At 39.4% G+C, this 17651-nt stretch overlaps 2 protein-coding genes across 3 annotated transcripts in view; one reads left to right on the top strand and one right to left on the bottom strand.

Moving 5' to 3' along the window:
- MTBP (MDM2 binding protein) overlaps window positions 1-7769 on the top strand; it is a 32210-nt gene extending 24441 nt beyond the window's left edge. For both annotated transcript variants that reach the window (XM_007440844.3, XM_088149008.1), the window contains 5 exons: window positions 1739-2005; window positions 2525-2771; window positions 3239-3352; window positions 6429-6494; window positions 6878-7769. In XM_007440844.3, coding sequence (XP_007440906.2) covers window positions 1739-2005; window positions 2525-2771; window positions 3239-3352; window positions 6429-6494; window positions 6878-6916 — 733 coding nt within the window. In that variant the 3' untranslated portion in view covers window positions 6917-7769. The remainder of the gene's footprint in view (window positions 1-1738; window positions 2006-2524; window positions 2772-3238; window positions 3353-6428; window positions 6495-6877) is intronic.
- A 1698-nt stretch (window positions 7770-9467) lies between these two features.
- The window catches only part of SNTB1 (syntrophin beta 1), a 97033-nt gene continuing 88849 nt past the window's right edge, over window positions 9468-17651 (bottom strand). Inside the window, exons 5-7 of the mRNA XM_088149003.1 lie at window positions 15202-15398; window positions 13808-13998; window positions 9468-13039 (exon numbers count right to left, since the gene is read on the bottom strand). Of these exons, the coding sequence (XP_088005129.1) occupies window positions 12947-13039; window positions 13808-13998; window positions 15202-15398 (481 nt within the window). The 3' untranslated portion in view covers window positions 9468-12946. The remainder of the gene's footprint in view (window positions 13040-13807; window positions 13999-15201; window positions 15399-17651) is intronic.

Raw genomic sequence — 17651 nt, 5'->3', positions numbered from 1 at the left:
TAATTGCTTTTGGATGCCTTCTCCATGGTCACGTTCGTGGCTTTCTGCATCACATTAAATTCCGTAGGTCAAGCCCTGACCTTAGAGAATTGTTAGGGCAAATTTGGCAGGTCCATACCCTTCCTAACTTTTAAATAAATAAAGCAGTGTTTCTCAACCTTGGCAGCTTGAAGGTTTGTGGACTTCAACTCCAAGCATTCTGGGAGTTGAAGTCCACATATCTTCAAGTTGCCAAGGTTGAGAAACACTGAAATAAACCAACCAGTGCTGGGAGGCAAAGGGAAGCCCACTCTCAAGACACCGTTGTTCTTTTTCCAAACACTTCTGAGTGTTTTAGAGTGATTGCCTTTGGCAGCCCAGTGTTTTAAAGTTGCTCTCCTCTCCCCACAAAAGACATAGTCTAGAGAGGCATCTAGGAAAGGAAGTTAAAAGAGAAGGAAAAAGGAAAAGATATTATGTGTTTATTGTAGATGTAAAAAAAAATTAGTGCCTTTTCACATTCATTCAGTTTATTTACTGTGTGGTGTTACAGTTTCATAGAGGTAACTGTATTTCATAGAGGTTTGTATATATTACTGGTGTTGGAGAGGTTGGGTGGAGATTTTGGTTGCAGGGTTTGTCACCAAATGCCTCTTGGGAAATAGGCATTTTGTTATGCTTTGTGGGGGCAAATATGTAAGTTAGCTTTGAGGCTCAAACCCCACTCAATCTTGTATTCAGTTTTGGTCTCTGACAACATACCTTTCTGAGAAATGGATATTGAAACAGAACATGAAGAATTCAAAAGCATGCTTTTATTTTTGGGACTCAGATCCTCTCTCCATCTTGTACATAGATTCTTGAGTAAGTTCCTTTTCCTTTAGCCTCACAGGTTTGCCTTCAGGAAAATTGGCATTTGGAGACAGCCACCCCCGGGATGCTCAGCCATTAGGGGAATGGACAGTTTCTCTTCATGTCATAACCTTTTCTGAGTATGCATGACATCTTGTCCAAATTCTAAGGGCTTAAATCTCTTCTCAGGTAGCAGAGTGATATACTCATGCAGATTGCCCATTTATTTGATTCTGTTGATCTTTTTTGTTTGGATTATGGTTGTTCAACTGCTCAGAAATGCAGGTGAGAATGAAGGACAATATGAAACTGTTTCAAGCAAATAAATCCACTGTGGGAAATGCATTGGATCATTGGAAGCTATGTATATTTACCCTGCTCTAAGCATTAAAGAATGAACGTTTGTTTGTTTGTTTGTTTGTTTATTCATCAAATTTGTCACCATCCATCTCGTGAAACAACTCTTGTTCGTAATTGAATTTGAATCACCTAGTGATTGAGAGACCCATAAGATAGAGCATGACTAGTCCAAAGGTTATCTGCTTAGCTTCATAGAGATTCCAGCTTGAGACCCCAGATCCTACTCTACCTATTGTTTCTTGCTAGCAGAAAATAACTTTCTCAAAGTAAAAATGATGATTTTGTTACAGTTGTCTGTAGATTGTGAACTGAGATTTGGCAGGTTGTGAAATGTGTACATGATCTGTGAGACCATTTATTCTATTTCATAGCAAACAATGAGCATCTCTTTTTCGAATTTCATTAGTAATCCAAGTAAGAGACGCAAGGGAGACATCTCCATGCAGCAAGATAGTGAAAGGGCATCAAGTTTTTCTTTATTCAAGAATAAGCCCAGAATTTCTGCAATGCTGGTGGTTCTGAAACTGTTTTTAATATTGAATGTTAGGTACTGCCTTGACAACAGAAGAGCTTTGGAAAGAGATGGGGAGTTTGCTGAACTTCAGTCTCGGCTTATCCGTTATGAAACTCAGACCACCTGCACAAAGGAGTCTTGCCCTGTGCCCTGTGTCTGGAGTCCCCTGCCATCTCCGGCAGTTTCGTCAGAGCCTGGAAGTGTCCCTGATGGGGAATCTTCACAAAGGGAGCTCCAAACAGAGACATCTAAGCTAAAACGGAGATCAAAAGATTTAGAGGGCTTTTATCCCAACAGGAGGTAACATACTATTTAAAAATAAATAGAAGTTGAGATCTTTTTTCCCCTCTTAATCACTATTTTGCATAGCTGTTACATAATGTTGTTGTTTTTCTTCCTCCCTATCATTTTTTCAGATATGATAACCTTCAGTGTAACCTTTTCTATACTGAAGTAAGATCTGGTGGCATTTTCATAAGCCCTGTAGGAGATTGGAAAATCTTGCACAATGCTGGCTGAGAGCAACGTGTCCAACAGTGGTTCCATTTAATCATTTGTGCCATATATCAAAATAGATGTATTTGCATGTGAAGACTTGCAAGGTCAGGTTTGGGACAGATGGTCATGGAGAGAATCTATTTAATGTGGTCACTAAGGCAATGTTTTGATGGCACCTAATCAATCAATATGTTCATTTCTCTTTCAGGCTGATAATGTTGATAGATGCCAATGTTACAATATTTTAAAAACAAATCAAAGCCAGCATACATACATTTTCTTAAAAGAAATACGCTCCTCTTCTTTCACTCCTCGTTTCAGGTTACTGCAGTCTGAAGGTACAGATTCTGCCTTGCCCCAGGCAAGCAGAATCAGCAGAAGTTGCCGAGCAGCTGTCCCCAAGCATTGCCTGAAGACTTCAGACTCTCTGCCCACTGCAGCAGTCAAATGTTCTCAGAATTGGGTGACCAAAGTAATTTCCGGGAGCAGTTCAGCAAGCCAGAACTGTAATGAGGAGTCAGAGATGCTGAAGCCCAGAAAGGAATCAAGATCTCAGAAGCATACACGGGTAAAGAATTTTTCAAGATAACATATATAACTTCATTTCTAGCTGTTTTTACTTTGCCTAGAGCAGTGTGAGAGAGGCATAAATCCTGTAAATCTCACCTGGAAGCCCTCGAGCTACATGTAGTTATCCTTTTGAACTTGTTCTGTAACCCTCTGCTCCAACTGCTTTCCCATTTTGCTCATATTGTTTGCTGTCTCAGCCTGCAAAGGAAATTCCAAGCTGGAATTTTTTTAACCCTATCCTTTTTGGTGACATCACTGCACCACCAAAAGGCCTTCTGTGGCCTGCTGGCAACTCAGGAGGTTGATCTGCAGCTTCCAAGCCAGAAGTTATGGGTTGGAGTTTTGCTCCTCTGGAATACGTTGTATGGTTACAGAGCAGAGCTGAAATGAGAGTAACTGGTGCCTTGAGAGAAAGGCGGATATGGTGGCTCTTGAATTTAAAATATGCCTACTTTTTCCTCCAAGATGCTGAAGGACGTAGTGAGGAATACTCTTGAGAAGCATGGCATCGCTAAAGACCACAAGTGCTTTACAACATGCAGTCAACGTTTATTTGAAATATCCAAGTGTTACTTAAAGGTACTCAAATGTTCCCTCTTTCTATGTGCAAAATACCACATGATCAAGCTGTGGAATAATAGGTTTTTGTTGGATGGTTTAAAAGGAGAAAAGTTCAGTCCTTGTTTTCCCCTAACTGGTGATATGCAAGCCATCATATTACCCTATTTCAGGAATTGAGAAGTCGCGATACACTGTAAATGCTGAGATAAGTTGGCAAATATAATAACAATTTTTTTGGTATGCCCCCAAGTTATAGTTTATCAATTTAGTGATAAAATGCTGCTCTAGTAATGTACAGAGATCTCACGCAGGTGTCTTTGAAGAGGGGTACTGTGTTCTCAGGGGTGTACAGTACAGTCAATATTAAATAACTTGTTGCATCACTTCTTTGGCTGAACTGAAACTGAATATTTAGCATTATCCTTTATATCGAGAGGATTTCTTGGCACGTGGTGCCAACACATTGATAGAGATCTATGAAAAAAGGTTTTTACCCTTTTGGGTTTTCTGAATTTTTGCATTTTAGTCTGTCAAGTTGCATTTCTCCATGTCTGTCTGCTCCATTTCAGGGTTTTCTAGCATGAAATAAAGTATTTGAAGTTTTTCTGGTACAAACTGATTGTTTCAATTCCTGCCCCAATATTTCTATGGGATTGAGATCTGGTCTTTGACATGGCCATTCCCAAACACCAAGAATTCTTGTTCTTCATCCATTCTGTCACAGACTTGCTGGTATATCTGAGCATTCTCTTCCACGAGCTGCTTGTGCTTCAGCTTCAGCACAGATGGCTTCATATTCCCCTGTAGAATTCTGGGATACAAATTTAGGCTTCCTTCAAGCAAATATCTTCAGATCATGATACTATCTCCAATTTAATACATGGTTAAATTCTTTTTGTAGAATGCAGTGTCTGGTTTTTGCCACACAGAACATTCCCAATGTGGTCCAAAAAAATTACACTTTTGACTCATCTGTCCATAAAACATTCCTGCATATGTCTGGAGAGCCATCCAGGTGCTTTGGGGCAAAGTTCTTATGTAGCAGTGACTTCTGGCTTGTTAATTCTTCCATGTTTTCATTTTTACTCAAAGCTTTTCTGATGGAACAGTAATGAATATTGACTTAGCAAGGCAAGAGTGACCTGCAGATCTTCAAGTGTTGTATGACCTCCTTGACTACTTAGTGCTGCCCTCCTGAAGTGATTTTTGATTCTCTTGGGAAGATTAACTATTGTCCCAATCTTCTCTGTTTCAAGACAATGTATCTGATGGTGGATTGTCAGTACTCCAAAGCTTTAAAAATGGTTTTGTAATCTTTTCCACACTATAAGGCAGGGTTCCTCAACCTTGGCAACTTTAAGATGGGTGGACTTCAACTCCCAGAATTCCCCAGTCAGCAAGGTTGGCTGGGGAATTCTGGGAGTGGAAGTCCACCCATCATAAAGTTGCCATGGTTGAGGAACCCTGCTATAAGGCATCTATGCCTTTTAATGGAGGTCTTCAGAAATGTGTGTGTGGCATGATGAGAACTTGGCTTTGAGAACTTCACTATGATGAATGTTTGAGAATTTTGGGCAGGGTTGGCCATTCATTATGAAATAAATAAAACAAGCACCAAACATTGGTGTTATTTATTCATTTAAAGTCCTTTAATATGCAAGTACTGCAGGACCCATATGAAGCTCTGGTGATAACATTCGATGACAAAAGTATGCAAAAATTCAGAAACTTTGAAAGGGGCTCTTGTGCTAGGTGGCAGAACTTAGTCATTCCCAATGTACATCCTGTTGTCTCAGACAGAATCCACATTCATAAATGAAGCATGGCTGTGAATCATGTAAAGAGGCAGGTGAACTCAGCTGCGCTGTCTGCTGGAGACAGAAAAAATGTTTTGGCTTTTTAAAATCAAAGGCAGAACTCCAGAAGCTGTGAATCAGGGTTGGAAAACGCATGGAAATAACATCTCTTCAAAGTCTCAGCTTAAAGTTTGAAATTTCCAGGGCAAAAGTGAAGACTGAAACAAAGGTAGCATATGTTTGAAGATGATTTTTTCTTGGCAGAAATAGGTAACCCAGTGAGGAGTTTTCATTAGGATAGTGGGGTTATTTTCTGTGTGCTGCTAATTAAGTTTTACTCTCTTTATTCTTCTGTATGGATTATAAAATCAAGTGCTTAAATTCCAGCTTCGGGCTATGTTCCAGAAAATATTTTTTTTACTTCTTGCAGACTTTAGGGCAGAGTTCCACTATTCATAGCAGACCATTGCCATCCTGTGGTCAGCTTGAACACTGACTTTTCTTTTTCAACCAAGCTGCTGCTTTCCCACAATCAGAACAACTCCATCCATTTACCTCCATTGTTAATGAAAAAGGGTTTTAATATTCCTCCTTTTTAAAATAAGGTTTGCCTGTCTCTTATAGGATGGTTTTATTGGGAGGGCAGGAACAGGGAAGAAGAGCTGAATCTTCTAGTCATGTTTACTGAGGAACCCTTGTTTCCTCACTCATCAGGGTTAGGAGGAAGATGATAGGTGAGATGTCCCCTCCTGGATTGTTGGTAGCAGGAACTACCAAGCCACTACACTGAGAGGGAGGTGAGGCCAGGATGAGAGGAACCGAAGGGTTTTTGCTGGAACAGTTGAGAGATATCAGCCTTCTGCCTGTGAGCACAGCCATTCTATGATGTGGCAATTTTTCTCCTGATGTGGCTCTTAAATATGCCTTGCTGCATATTTAAGTTAGCAACTCCTCTGATTTTGCACAAGTATGTCACGCCATCACTTCTGATATGGTTTTATGGTTGGGTATAAACATTTGGGAATTGAATTAAATAGCAATATGGGTGAATAAATAGACTATGATGCAAACAAATAAAAAGTGGTGAGGAGATTCGTCGACAAGATTACAATAATAAATGGGTTTTCTTGTTTGGCTGCCGAATTTCTAAATTAAGAAAAACGTACAACTTTTTAATATATTGGAAAGGTGATAATGTAGTGTGTTATTAATAAGGACATTATTTCTCCTTCCTTGCAATCTTAAATGTTTTGATTAATAAACCAGCATGTTTTGAAAGTAATGTATTTCATATTTAGGATTTGAAAACTTCTAGGGGTCTGCTGGATGAAATGAAAAAGGCTGCTAACAGCAATGTTCAACAGGTAAGTAGTGTTTGCCTAGACCATGTTATAAGTAACTGCTTCTGAGGTTTGGCTTCCATCTTTTATCCAAGTTTGGCTTTATGAATTAGGCTGCCTCAAGTCAACTGACAAACGCTGATTGAATCTGAAAGAGGGCTGACTCGTCCCCTTAATGCTGATTTGTAGGATGTATCTGAGTGTTGCTAGAGTCCTGGTTCATTGCCTAGCAGAAGACTTGCTCTTATTTTAGATATCCACAGGGTTTTTCCTTAGGTCCCAAATTAGGAGAACTACCTCAGCATCCAGTATGTTCACCTTCTGGCACTTTATCACCCAACATGTCTTAAATGTTTGTTTATATATCTATTTCTATTTTTAATTACATTTCCTGGGCTTATTTACAGGTCATTGAATGGGTTTTAGAAAAAAACAAGGAGAAGTGACATATGCAAGAACTGTTGCCATTCTGTGGAGAACCTTTTTAAGGAAGTGCGGTACATTCAGCAAACAACTTAAAGTGCCTTGTTAACAGATATGCCTAAAACTGGTAGTATCTGCTGTGTGAGGCTCTCAAACCTCTGAGATAATAAAACTGACCTTGAAGTTATTTGTGTATTGTAAAGTATTTACTAGAATAATAAAAGAATTTCTTAAAAGCTATTTTCTCCATCTGCATGATTTAAAAGTTGCTTAGCTCTGTAAATATCTTGTTTGCCATTAACCAGAGTCTTGCACTTTGTAGAAAGTTACTCAAAACAAATCATTCTGCTGAAGCACCCTAAATCTGAACCAGAAGACCACCAAAAATCTTGTTCTTTTAAGTCAATCCCACACCTGCATGATCTAATCCATAATAACAAAGTTGTGCACAATAAAATGGGATGGGCATTTTTCTTTTTTGGATCTGAAAGTGTGGTACCAGGTGCTGGTTGGACCACTAGATACCTTCAAAATCATGGGCATGTAGGGACGCTTGTGCGTAGAACCGTCCTCCCCAAAAACTAATTCCCTACACCCAAACAGACTCTTTTGATGGGCAAAAAAGGAAAGCTGTGAGGATTTTCTTTGCCTTTCAGTTTTTGTCCCCCAGCCAGCCAAGCATCCAGTGGAGTGGCATGGGAACTGTGGTAAACTATGCCAGAGCAAGCCCATAGCCTACGGATTGCTTACCTCCATAATACAAAGAGTAGAATCAAGCAAGGAAAGTTTTGTAGCTGGCCTATGTTTCACTGGACTTCCCTGCTCAAGAGTTTCTCTGTCAATATCTTTTGTTTCATTGCTCTCCCCAAAAGTGATCGGCTTACTGGCACAACCAGTCCATAACTCTGACAATAGGTGCTTTGGCCTCTCCTCGGGATCCAATTGTGACAATACACATGCATTTGTTACAATACATCAGTTTGTTGAAGTACATTTTGCTCTCTAATTCAGTTTGCCATAAATCCATACAAAGAATCAAATTACACCAAGGCAGCCCTCACTTGGTAGATAGGTACTGTATTAAGTTGCTAAGTGCTAAAGAAAATGTAACTGAATAGTAGCTAGATTGGGTTGTGTTCATACAACAGTTAACTGGGCCAACCCAAACAATAAGCAAGTTTAGGATGTATGAATGTAGACACTATGACTTTAATAGACCTGGTCAAACACATTGGGTGAAGACAGCCTTTGTTGGAAAAGTGATTTTTTTTTCTTGTGTCAATTAACTTCTTATAATTGCAGTATTAAACCAACAGCATGCTCAAATTTCAGGTTTATACAGTAGGCCCCTCTTCTGCCTGGCATCACTGCTAGGATATTGGAAGTTTTTGCTTCCATTTTAACTTAAATCCTTTATTACATTCAAATATGCGGAATGTCTGATTTAATTAAATAATGGTTTGTTTAAACTAAACCAAAATATTGCTTAGTAAGTACTTTTTAAAACCAGGCATTTCAACCCTTTCAGGAGTGGTGGGTACATTTGAAATTTCTGAAAGTACCATCAGAAAAAATTACTTTGATAGTTGTCAGTCAGAACTCACTCACTTTACAAGACAGCAAACTATTCAGATTCAAAGATAAGCAACTTTGTCAAGATCTTGGGGGAAAAAAGGTAGGATAACTCACAAAACACAAAATATTTAAATTCAGTTATTTCTCTTAATTGTTCTCTAGCTCTCATTCCATCCTTGAAGTATAACTCCTCCAGCTAGTGTTCTGTTCAAATGGATCAGGGCATTGTGCAACCCTTGACCTTATAGGCTCAGTCCTTAGCATTGCTCTACCATTCTTACTCAGTTGTTCTACAATCTAAATGCCCTTCTTGAAATGTACATTTTGAAATGAGGAAACATTGGATGCTCATAGCCAATTTCATTTTTATGGATATGAATAAAGACCCCAGAAGACTGGAGAGAGGTCCAATTGCTAAGTTGATTGGAGCCCATTGTTCTCAAACTTGGTAATATATTTGTGTGAAATGCAATGGGGTTGATGCTCATTTCAATGAACTAAGCTACCAAACAGTGATTTAGTAAGAGAACTTACCTGGGACAATTGCTCCCATCCCATGAAATCAGTACTTCACTGTTTTTTACACATTTTAGCAGGCTGAAACCACTAAATAAAAATCCATGACTTCTTGTCAAATAAATTATCACCTCACCAAAAAAATCCAATAAATGACACTTTATTAAATATAGTCTTTTCCCCCCCCCTCTTGAAAATATAAATATTGTAGACTAAATTCTTATAAATCTGGGGTAGTTCCATATAATTCATTCTATCAACCCCATCTAAAGTAACCCCATCTAGAGTCATCCAAAATCTGTATTTGACTATAAATATATATTTATATTTCTTTTTGCAAATTAGTTATTCACTTCTTCATGTTGTAATTTGAGCACCGTACATTACATGATATAACTAATGAATTAATCCTGATTATATACAAAGCAGATATATTTATAATATTCCAGTGCGGAAGGGGGGGGGTGTTAGGTGTTGATAGTAGCAGTACAATAGAATTTACATATGCATTAACTTTTCCTAAAATACACAATATTCTACTTTATGCTCTGGCTTTTCCTCATTAACAATAATAAATACTGCCATGGAAGGAACTTGAAAATCCTGCTACATTGGAAAGTGTTAGTTCAGAGTCCTTATTGTTTTTTCACAAAATGTGGCTTAAATCACAAATTATGTAAGTCACTGACAGATACCAACCAATGGAAGTTCCATATCTGCAAAGATATCCCTATTTATTTTAAAGTAGAGACACCTCTGGAGAAGAGAGGTCTCTCTACTTTATATATATATATTTAAAGCTCCACATGAAATGAAAAGTAGAAGCTTAGGCACCAACTGGGCACATGGGAACAACACAGGCTCAAAATCAAGCAATGTTTTATTAAGTTTTATATTACTAGCAAAATGCTAGGAAAGAAATTATATAGTAGACATTTTATGGCAATTGGCTATTTTATAGAACTACCTATAGTAGGACTTCTGCATATATAAAATCTTAGCCATGGTTAAGAGCTCAATCTAGGGGGCTTTTATTTCCAATCTTCTTTGAAATGTTCCCTAAGATTACCTTAATCACGTTTAAGAATTAACAGGGCAGCCTTTATGAATCCTGTTTTTTCTCTTAATCAAATTACTTTGAAACCTAGATTAATTACTTCAGGGAGGATGTAACACTGCAGAGAATATTCTTCAAATGAAGTTGAAAGCAAGCAAGGTTTTTTGTATTTACACTTCCATTTTTTGCTATCCTCATAAAGGCTTATTTTATTTATTTGTATTCTGTAGGTAGCATGGAAATAGCATAGATTCAGGTTGGGAATTCAGGGGCACACAGTAAAACATTTTCCCAACTAACTGCACATATCCAAGCAACCCTAAAAAATGTATTTATTTACTATGGTCCATAAATTAAAAAAAGCACAACTGGGTTAACTTGTGTCTCTTGTCAAAGGGCATCAATATTGCAAATAAGTGTTTAAAAAAATAAAAGTAGTGCTGTATCCCAACAGTTGCATTCTCCCAGGTTTTTTCTTCTTCCTTTTGGTGTAGACATTAGGGTTTTAATATTGATATATTTGACAGTCATTCAGCAGATGAATAAGAAGCTAAGCAGGGCTGGACGTGGCTTGTACTTGGAAGGAAAACCAGAAATAAAGGTCTATAGCTGTAGGCTGGACTGAGAGAAAGCATCCAGGAACAAGCCCGTTGTGCCCATATTGCAGCCAAGAAAACTACATGAAGCTGAGTTTGACTTTAAGAAGGCTTTACCTTTACAAGAAATATGAAAATGACTTTAAAATGACACTTCAGCAGCAATCCAGGCTGCTGGTGATGTGACTGTCCTTGTCCTCCAGAATGAGACAGAATAGATCCCTTATGGCTTAAGTGTGAATGCCGTGAAAGCCAGTCACCAGGATGAGCCACTGCTGCTAAGCTTTCAGCCTACACCAAGTTTCAGAATTCCCAAACTACAGACTGTAACTTTCGGATACCCATGAACTGTCATGACACAACATTTAAAATCTCAAATAGTTAGAATGAGAAGCTTTGTGATTCTTCTAATTAAAAACTTGGAAAGTCTTGGAAGATGACCATACCCTCTCTCCTTGGGGAAACATGCTGAGCATGGGTGGTGGTGAAAAGCCTAGGTCACACACGACTTACTCCTCTCCCTATGCCCATCCCTATGCTGTAAAGCCATGAGAAGAGGGAAAAGGCCTTGAAGGATGCAGATAAATCTTCCTTTCCCTACTTAAGTGAGGTCTCCAGAGCATCAGTGGAAAAGATACCCCATGATATTATTCTGATTTTTGCACGATGGACCCCGGTGCCTAATAAAGGACAGCAAATTTCCCCTGTTCTCTGAGTTAAAACCCACACCTTTTTCCTCTCTGCACTAAGGGTTTTGTGAACACCTTCTAGCTGAGGCTGCTGTTCCTCCTCTTTGCCTTGCTCCCAGTTTTTTAAACATTGCTGACTGCTAATTGCTTCTTCTGTCTCCTTTCCATCCACACGTCTTCAGCACCCTCCTCTCTCTCCTGGAGGCTACCTACCTCTGCCTCTTGGATTACTTCTTTCTTCCTCATGACAAAAGCTTCTCCTTTGCTTTAGGAGGGCCTACAGCCAAAAAGTTGCAAAGGGTTTGTGGGCAGTGCAAGGGAATTACGAGCCACTAAATGCATGAGCCAAAATTCCACTGACAGTATCACATTTGAACCACGGTTCAGCCACCCTTGACTAATTGGAAATACATTTTCTCTTTTTAAGATGTTTTAAGATGCTTATCATTTGCACTGCTTCCACTGTACTTCCACTTTAACATTTTAAAATGCATTAAGTACACCAGATTCCACCTCCCACCCTACTCAAGTTATTATTGTCAATTGAACAATTGCATCTTATAAAAGTTATGTTATTTTATCAGCTGAATGGGCATTACTGTTTTTGCAGCAAATTCTCCAATGTGTCTTGTCTAACTGCTGGTCTGTGTTATCTGAGACATTTTTGAGATCTCACTCCAAGTGTCTCCACTCAGAGTGCCCTTTTTATGGCGGGCTCGAGAAGTCAGCAAACTCAGTCTGCCTGTAGCAACTTGAGCTCTGCCCATGTGAGTTACAAAGTTTGATGTACTCCTGATTGGAAAAAGAATACAGTGGATGTCAAATCCATTCCCCCTCCCTTGACAAGCAAACCACTAACTTGTACATAGATACTTTCTTTCTGCTTTTTGAAAACAGAAATATAGTTTGGTGAGAAAAAAAACAGTCTATAGTGCACAGAGCTCATTTTAAAAATTCTGTGTTGATGGTAACTATCTACTTAGCTTTTACTTTTCAGTGGGTTTTAGATTTCCTACTCTCGGGGATTTCTACCCACCTCAATTTCTCTGCACTTTGCAAAGGATTTAGAATACATTATCAATTTACAAAAACAGTCAGCCAGATATCCTGGAGGTAAATAGAGAGTGCATTCTAAAATGTGGGGAAGACAAAGAATGGGAGAAGGGAAAAACTTTGCATTCACAGAAGCTACTCCACCATTACCAATCGTTTCATCGAAAAATTGCTGCATCTTCCAGGGAAGCCCAGAGAGTCTCAAAACCCAAGATGGAAAGTACTACTCTAAAATCATACATATAGGCACACTTATGAATCTGAAATGCCATCATATAGTATTAATCTATTACTTCTTAATTACTCAATTTCGGCTTTATTGAGAGCAATCAATGTTGTTTCCCTTGCAACGTGTTTTAGTTGAAGCAAATACTCCTGTTTCTGATAACTTTTATTCTTCAGAGCCCTATTATATTTGATCAAAACATTGACTTTGCCCCCAATTTGAGCTTCAGGTCATCTGCAGAATAGTTATATGTTATCCTAGTAGCTCCCAGTGTTGACAACATGTTGGACATTTGGATTGGAGTAGTTCCATTTTTTGTTCTTGCTATTGATAGACACAATTTATGCTACCAATCCAAGTCTTGTAATCTTGGCAAAAAGGAATGAATGAATGATGAATACAATTGGCTTTGGACAGGAATGAAGGTCCAGTTGCTGAAATTAGAACACAAAGAGACATGGAGTTATTATATGTAGTTAATTCTGGACTGGGTCCAGAATTTATTGTCCGATCCATCAAGTATTTTAGTTGAAATACAGCATTATGAATTTCTCAGCATTGTAACTGAAGCCTTGGCCATCTAAACAGCAGCATTTTGAGCCGCAATAGATTATACAATGGAGTAATCCAGGCATGTTACATCTTAACATGATGTGGAGGGCATAGGGAATGATCTTGAAGGACAGGAAGAGTCACTATCAAGGTAATGGCCAGATAAGTGGGCCTTGAGCCCTGGGCCAAGAAAATAACTTGACAAAGTGTCTCAGACAAGCCCCTCCCTAGATAAAGTGAAGGAAGGAGGGAGCATGTTCAGACTTGCAAGTTTCCATTATTGTAGCAATAAACGTAGTCCTAACCTTGGTACAGTATCTTAGTCTGGTCTACCTTGTAGGGCTGACACAAGGTTACCTCTGTAATTCCACCATGGCTGTATTCATGGAACTGTATTAGGAAACCAGTGACGAGATGTGAGGGAGAACCAAGCCTAGCATTTGACTCCCTACCCAAATAATTGATCTTCTGCTTGCTGACAGGGACAGTGGGGAACAGGGCTCTGTCTATCCAAAATCCAATTGAATTGAGAGGCCATGAAAGAAACAGAATTTTACATTCAGACCTAGCTGCTGAATTTAAGGAACAGGAAAATGTATTCCCGTCTGTCTGCAGGGTTTCCATGTGTGAATAAATAACCCAACACTTACAATTTCACCTTCCTTTCCTCCAAAGTCCAAGTAGAGTATCCGAATCCCATCATCTGATGATGATTTTAGCTTCTCGTAGGGATACTGGAAGATAGTTTTGGGAAAGGCACCAACTTGGGGTTCAGTTGTAAGGGAGAATCCATGGTCATAATGGATGGTCAAACGGCACTCCTGGTTTCTGTACGTGCAAGCTGAAGAAGAAAACAAGAACAAACAGGATTTATGGCACTTTAGAAGCCATAATATTGTTAATAAAAGATTATGAGGCCACTCTGATACCTGTAGTAGCTTGGGGATTAATGGGATGCTAATGAGTTCCCTGCTAATTGGAAAGACTTTCCAATGATTGTAACAGTGAGGTTAATATAGCACAAAGGTTTCAGCACAGCTGACCGTACACCATTAAAAACTGGTAAGATCCATGGTGTAATACCAATTGCTGTCTGTTTAATTAAAAAGGGAGCTGGGTATCTTATAGCATCCCTGAATCTGGTTTATCAGGCTTTGGGAAAATACTACAGTCAAGGAGTAAAGTGAAGTTTTCAGCGAATAAGAGGTTTACCAATTGGTCTTGCTTTTCAAAATTTCTAGATGCTAAGACACCTCTTGTGATAGCCAGGAATCTATTGATAAACATTACATTTATTGATAAATATTACATGCCTTTCCTTTAGGAGCTTAAAGAAGCAGACATGGGGAGTGGGTGTTCTTGCCCTCATTTTATCCTGTATCTTCACAAAACAAGCAAATTGTGAGGCTGAAATACTGACTGGGCTCAAGTCAACTTGTAAGCTCTGTAATCAAGGGACAGCTTCAGTACTTCAGGTCACAGCTGGCAAGCTTGAAGTTCAATTCATCCCATAGAGCTTCCCTCTGACTCTTATTGTGGCCCTGAACCTGTAAAACTTGCCTTGGTTGTCTGACCAGGACACTGCAGAGGTAGAGAAAGGGAGCAAGACTAGGGCACCGGGAGACCAGCTGCTCTACTCTCAATCTTTTCAACGTACATCTTCCAGCAGGCTGCCTGAATTGTTTTCATCTCTGCTGGTAACCAGAACTGTTGTTGAGTTTGGTCTTTCCTCCTCCTCCCTATGTTTGTTTATGTCTTTTAAAGTGCAAGTCTGAGGCCAGACCATTGATCAAATGTTTTAAACAAAACAACAGCCCAGGCTAGTATTCTTAAAAAATCTGCCATTCAGGATGAACAAAGATGTTGGATCAGAGTTGACTTTGCTCTTTGGCCAATCATTCCAAAATGCAAAAGATTCCTTTCAATACCATCTAGTATGGTCTCTCAACCTGTTTGCCACTGGTAGAAGCTGCTGAGGTCCACCAAAATTTCTCCCGCTCTGGAAGAACTTGGTTGCCAAGAAACTTCTGTGCAGTCGATTTACCTGTTGTGACTTCCATGGAGAGCTCAGCTGCATTGTGGCAACCTTGAACTAGGCTCCGAGTCCACAGTGAAAGGTCTCTGCTAGTCTCAGTTTTGAAGAGATGGCTCTCAATCCCTTGTTGTGTACCTGTTCGAGTGGCAAAGGATAAATCTACCCCAGACTGCGGGGAGCCCTTCCCAGGCCCTGAATGTACCAACCTGAAAACAAATTTAGGAACCAAGACATGATAATTAGGGAAACAATCTTAGTGAGAGAAAAACAGTCTCACTGGAGAACCCATGTGCCATTTGGTCTCTTCCATTTATAGGAAACGTTTCTTTGTGATCAATCAAAATCTCTTTCCTAGAATTTTAATCCTAATGAAAGCAACATATATAAACCTTCAATCATATTTTATGTCTGATGGTTATTCTTGTCCTATTGGGAAACAAGAAGCTACTAGAAAAAAAAGACATCTCATTTTACAACATTTTCTTGTATACTGGCTTTTTTTTTTTTTAAGGACCATACCAAAGTGGCAACTAAGAAGACATTTCTGTAGCAGCTCAAGGTAGCCAATTTGATTTTAAAATGTTTTAATGTATTCAGGGGATCCAAAATATTAGCTGCAAGCATTGGCACATAGGTTTAACAGCATCAGAGAAAGCCTGAGCATTTATTCACCTACACAGGTAAGGAATCAGAGGCCATTTCAAGGTCACTGAGCAAAGGATGTTGAGTATAGAGAAAGAGAGGCGTTGGATGAAGGAGCTGATGAGAGCTTTCACCCAGAAAGTTCACCCAGAGGTTAATCAGCTGGAGAGGATTTGCCAGGTCAAAGAAACTCTTTAATGGACTGAGAGGTGCACTTAGGAGCCAACGTGTTCCAGCAGATCTCAGTAGGTGGCAGTATCTGGCCAACTTTTCCCATGTAGGGTCAAACTTGGTTGTTTGTAGGTAAGTATTTATTTATTAATTAAATGTATTTGATTTATACCCTGCCTTTCCACTCTGACAAGCATGCAAGGTACCCAACTACATGTGAACAGAATATAAAAAGTTAAAAATTCCAAGTAAAGCTAACAAGGATATAAACAACATTTGTTGAGAATGAGGCATCTTTACAGATTTCCTAAACACAACCTGGGTGGGTGGGTGGAATAGATCTATTCCATTGTTTGGGAGCAATGTACGAGAGCCCCCCCCCCCCCCCCCCGCCACACACACACAATGTGCCAGAAAGAAGAATCTCTAACAGTCAGGACATCTTCAGAATGGCTGATCAAAACTGCTGGTCAGCTTTGTAACAGGAGAGGCAGTCTCTTTAAGTCTTGAAAGAATAATGCCACCACCTTAAATTGTGCCCAGTAAGCAACAAGCAATCAGTACAGATCTTTCAGAACAGGCATTATACCAAACCTGTACCTTGGTCAGCAGCCCGACTCTTACATTTTGCCCCAATAGCAATTTCCAGACCTTTTTTTCAAGGGCAGCCCAACAGGATGTGCCCTGTAGTCAAGATGGACTGTCATCAAGGCATGGATAATCATTGCTAGGTGTGGCCAGCTCTGGAAGGGTAGTGGTTGGGCAAATACATGCCACACATTCCTTCCCCCTACTATTTTCCAAGAACCCACATCCACCATACATGGTGATGAGACCAGGCTATTGGCTGGACTGGAATGGTGAAAAAATATCTTTAAAAGAGGCAATGGAAAACCATTCCTGTATTGGTGCTAAAAAATAAGAACCATAGAAACATATCCACCAAGTTACCAGGAGCCAAGCTAAGGCTGATCATCATCATCTGCCTTCAAGTCAGTCTTGATTCCTGGCAACTGCCTAGAGAAATCCCTGTGGTTTTCTTGGCAACATTTTGGAAGTGGTCTGCCATTGCCTTCTTCCTAGGGCTGAGAGGAAGTGACTGGCGCAAAGCTGGTTTCATGCCTAAGGCAGGACTAGAACTCAAGTTTCCCCGCTCCTAGTCCAGCATCTTAACCACTAGATCAAGCTGGCTTTATCCTGATTTTATGTACCAGTAAGAGAAAATCTGGCTCAATCTTCTTCCTCTCAAATGGGCAAATTAAGAAGACAGGACATGTCCATGCCTGTATCTGCTCATCCACAAGTCTGTGTTCTCTTGTTCCCCATTCATGTGCAAATTTTACAAATCTTACAAAATCTGCCTATCTTTGGATATTTTCTTTTAATATATTTTCTCTCAAGCCTTGCATTTCTACACATGTCCTTTCTCAAAATAAGTATCACACTAAGCTTTTGCTCCACAGCATCAGGTATGAAATCTGGTGGCTAGTTTACACAGTGACATTGAGAAGTTTGGATCAAGTCACTTCATCTTAGAATTCTTAATAGTTGAACTCCTTGGACTTCTCTACTTTTAAAGGATTTGGAAAATGTTTACAAGACTACACTTTCAGACAAGAGACAGAGAAATAGATTCAGTTCTCTCT

This window comes from Python bivittatus, unplaced genomic scaffold, assembly GCF_059951505.1.
Source record: "Python bivittatus isolate LINGU-HERP-01145 unplaced genomic scaffold, Pbiv_v1 ctg000590_np1212, whole genome shotgun sequence".
In the NCBI taxonomy this organism is placed as follows: Eukaryota; Metazoa; Chordata; class Lepidosauria; order Squamata; family Pythonidae; genus Python; species Python bivittatus.
Note: the sequence above shows the minus strand (reverse complement) of the source record. Positions and strands in the feature narration are given on the sequence as shown.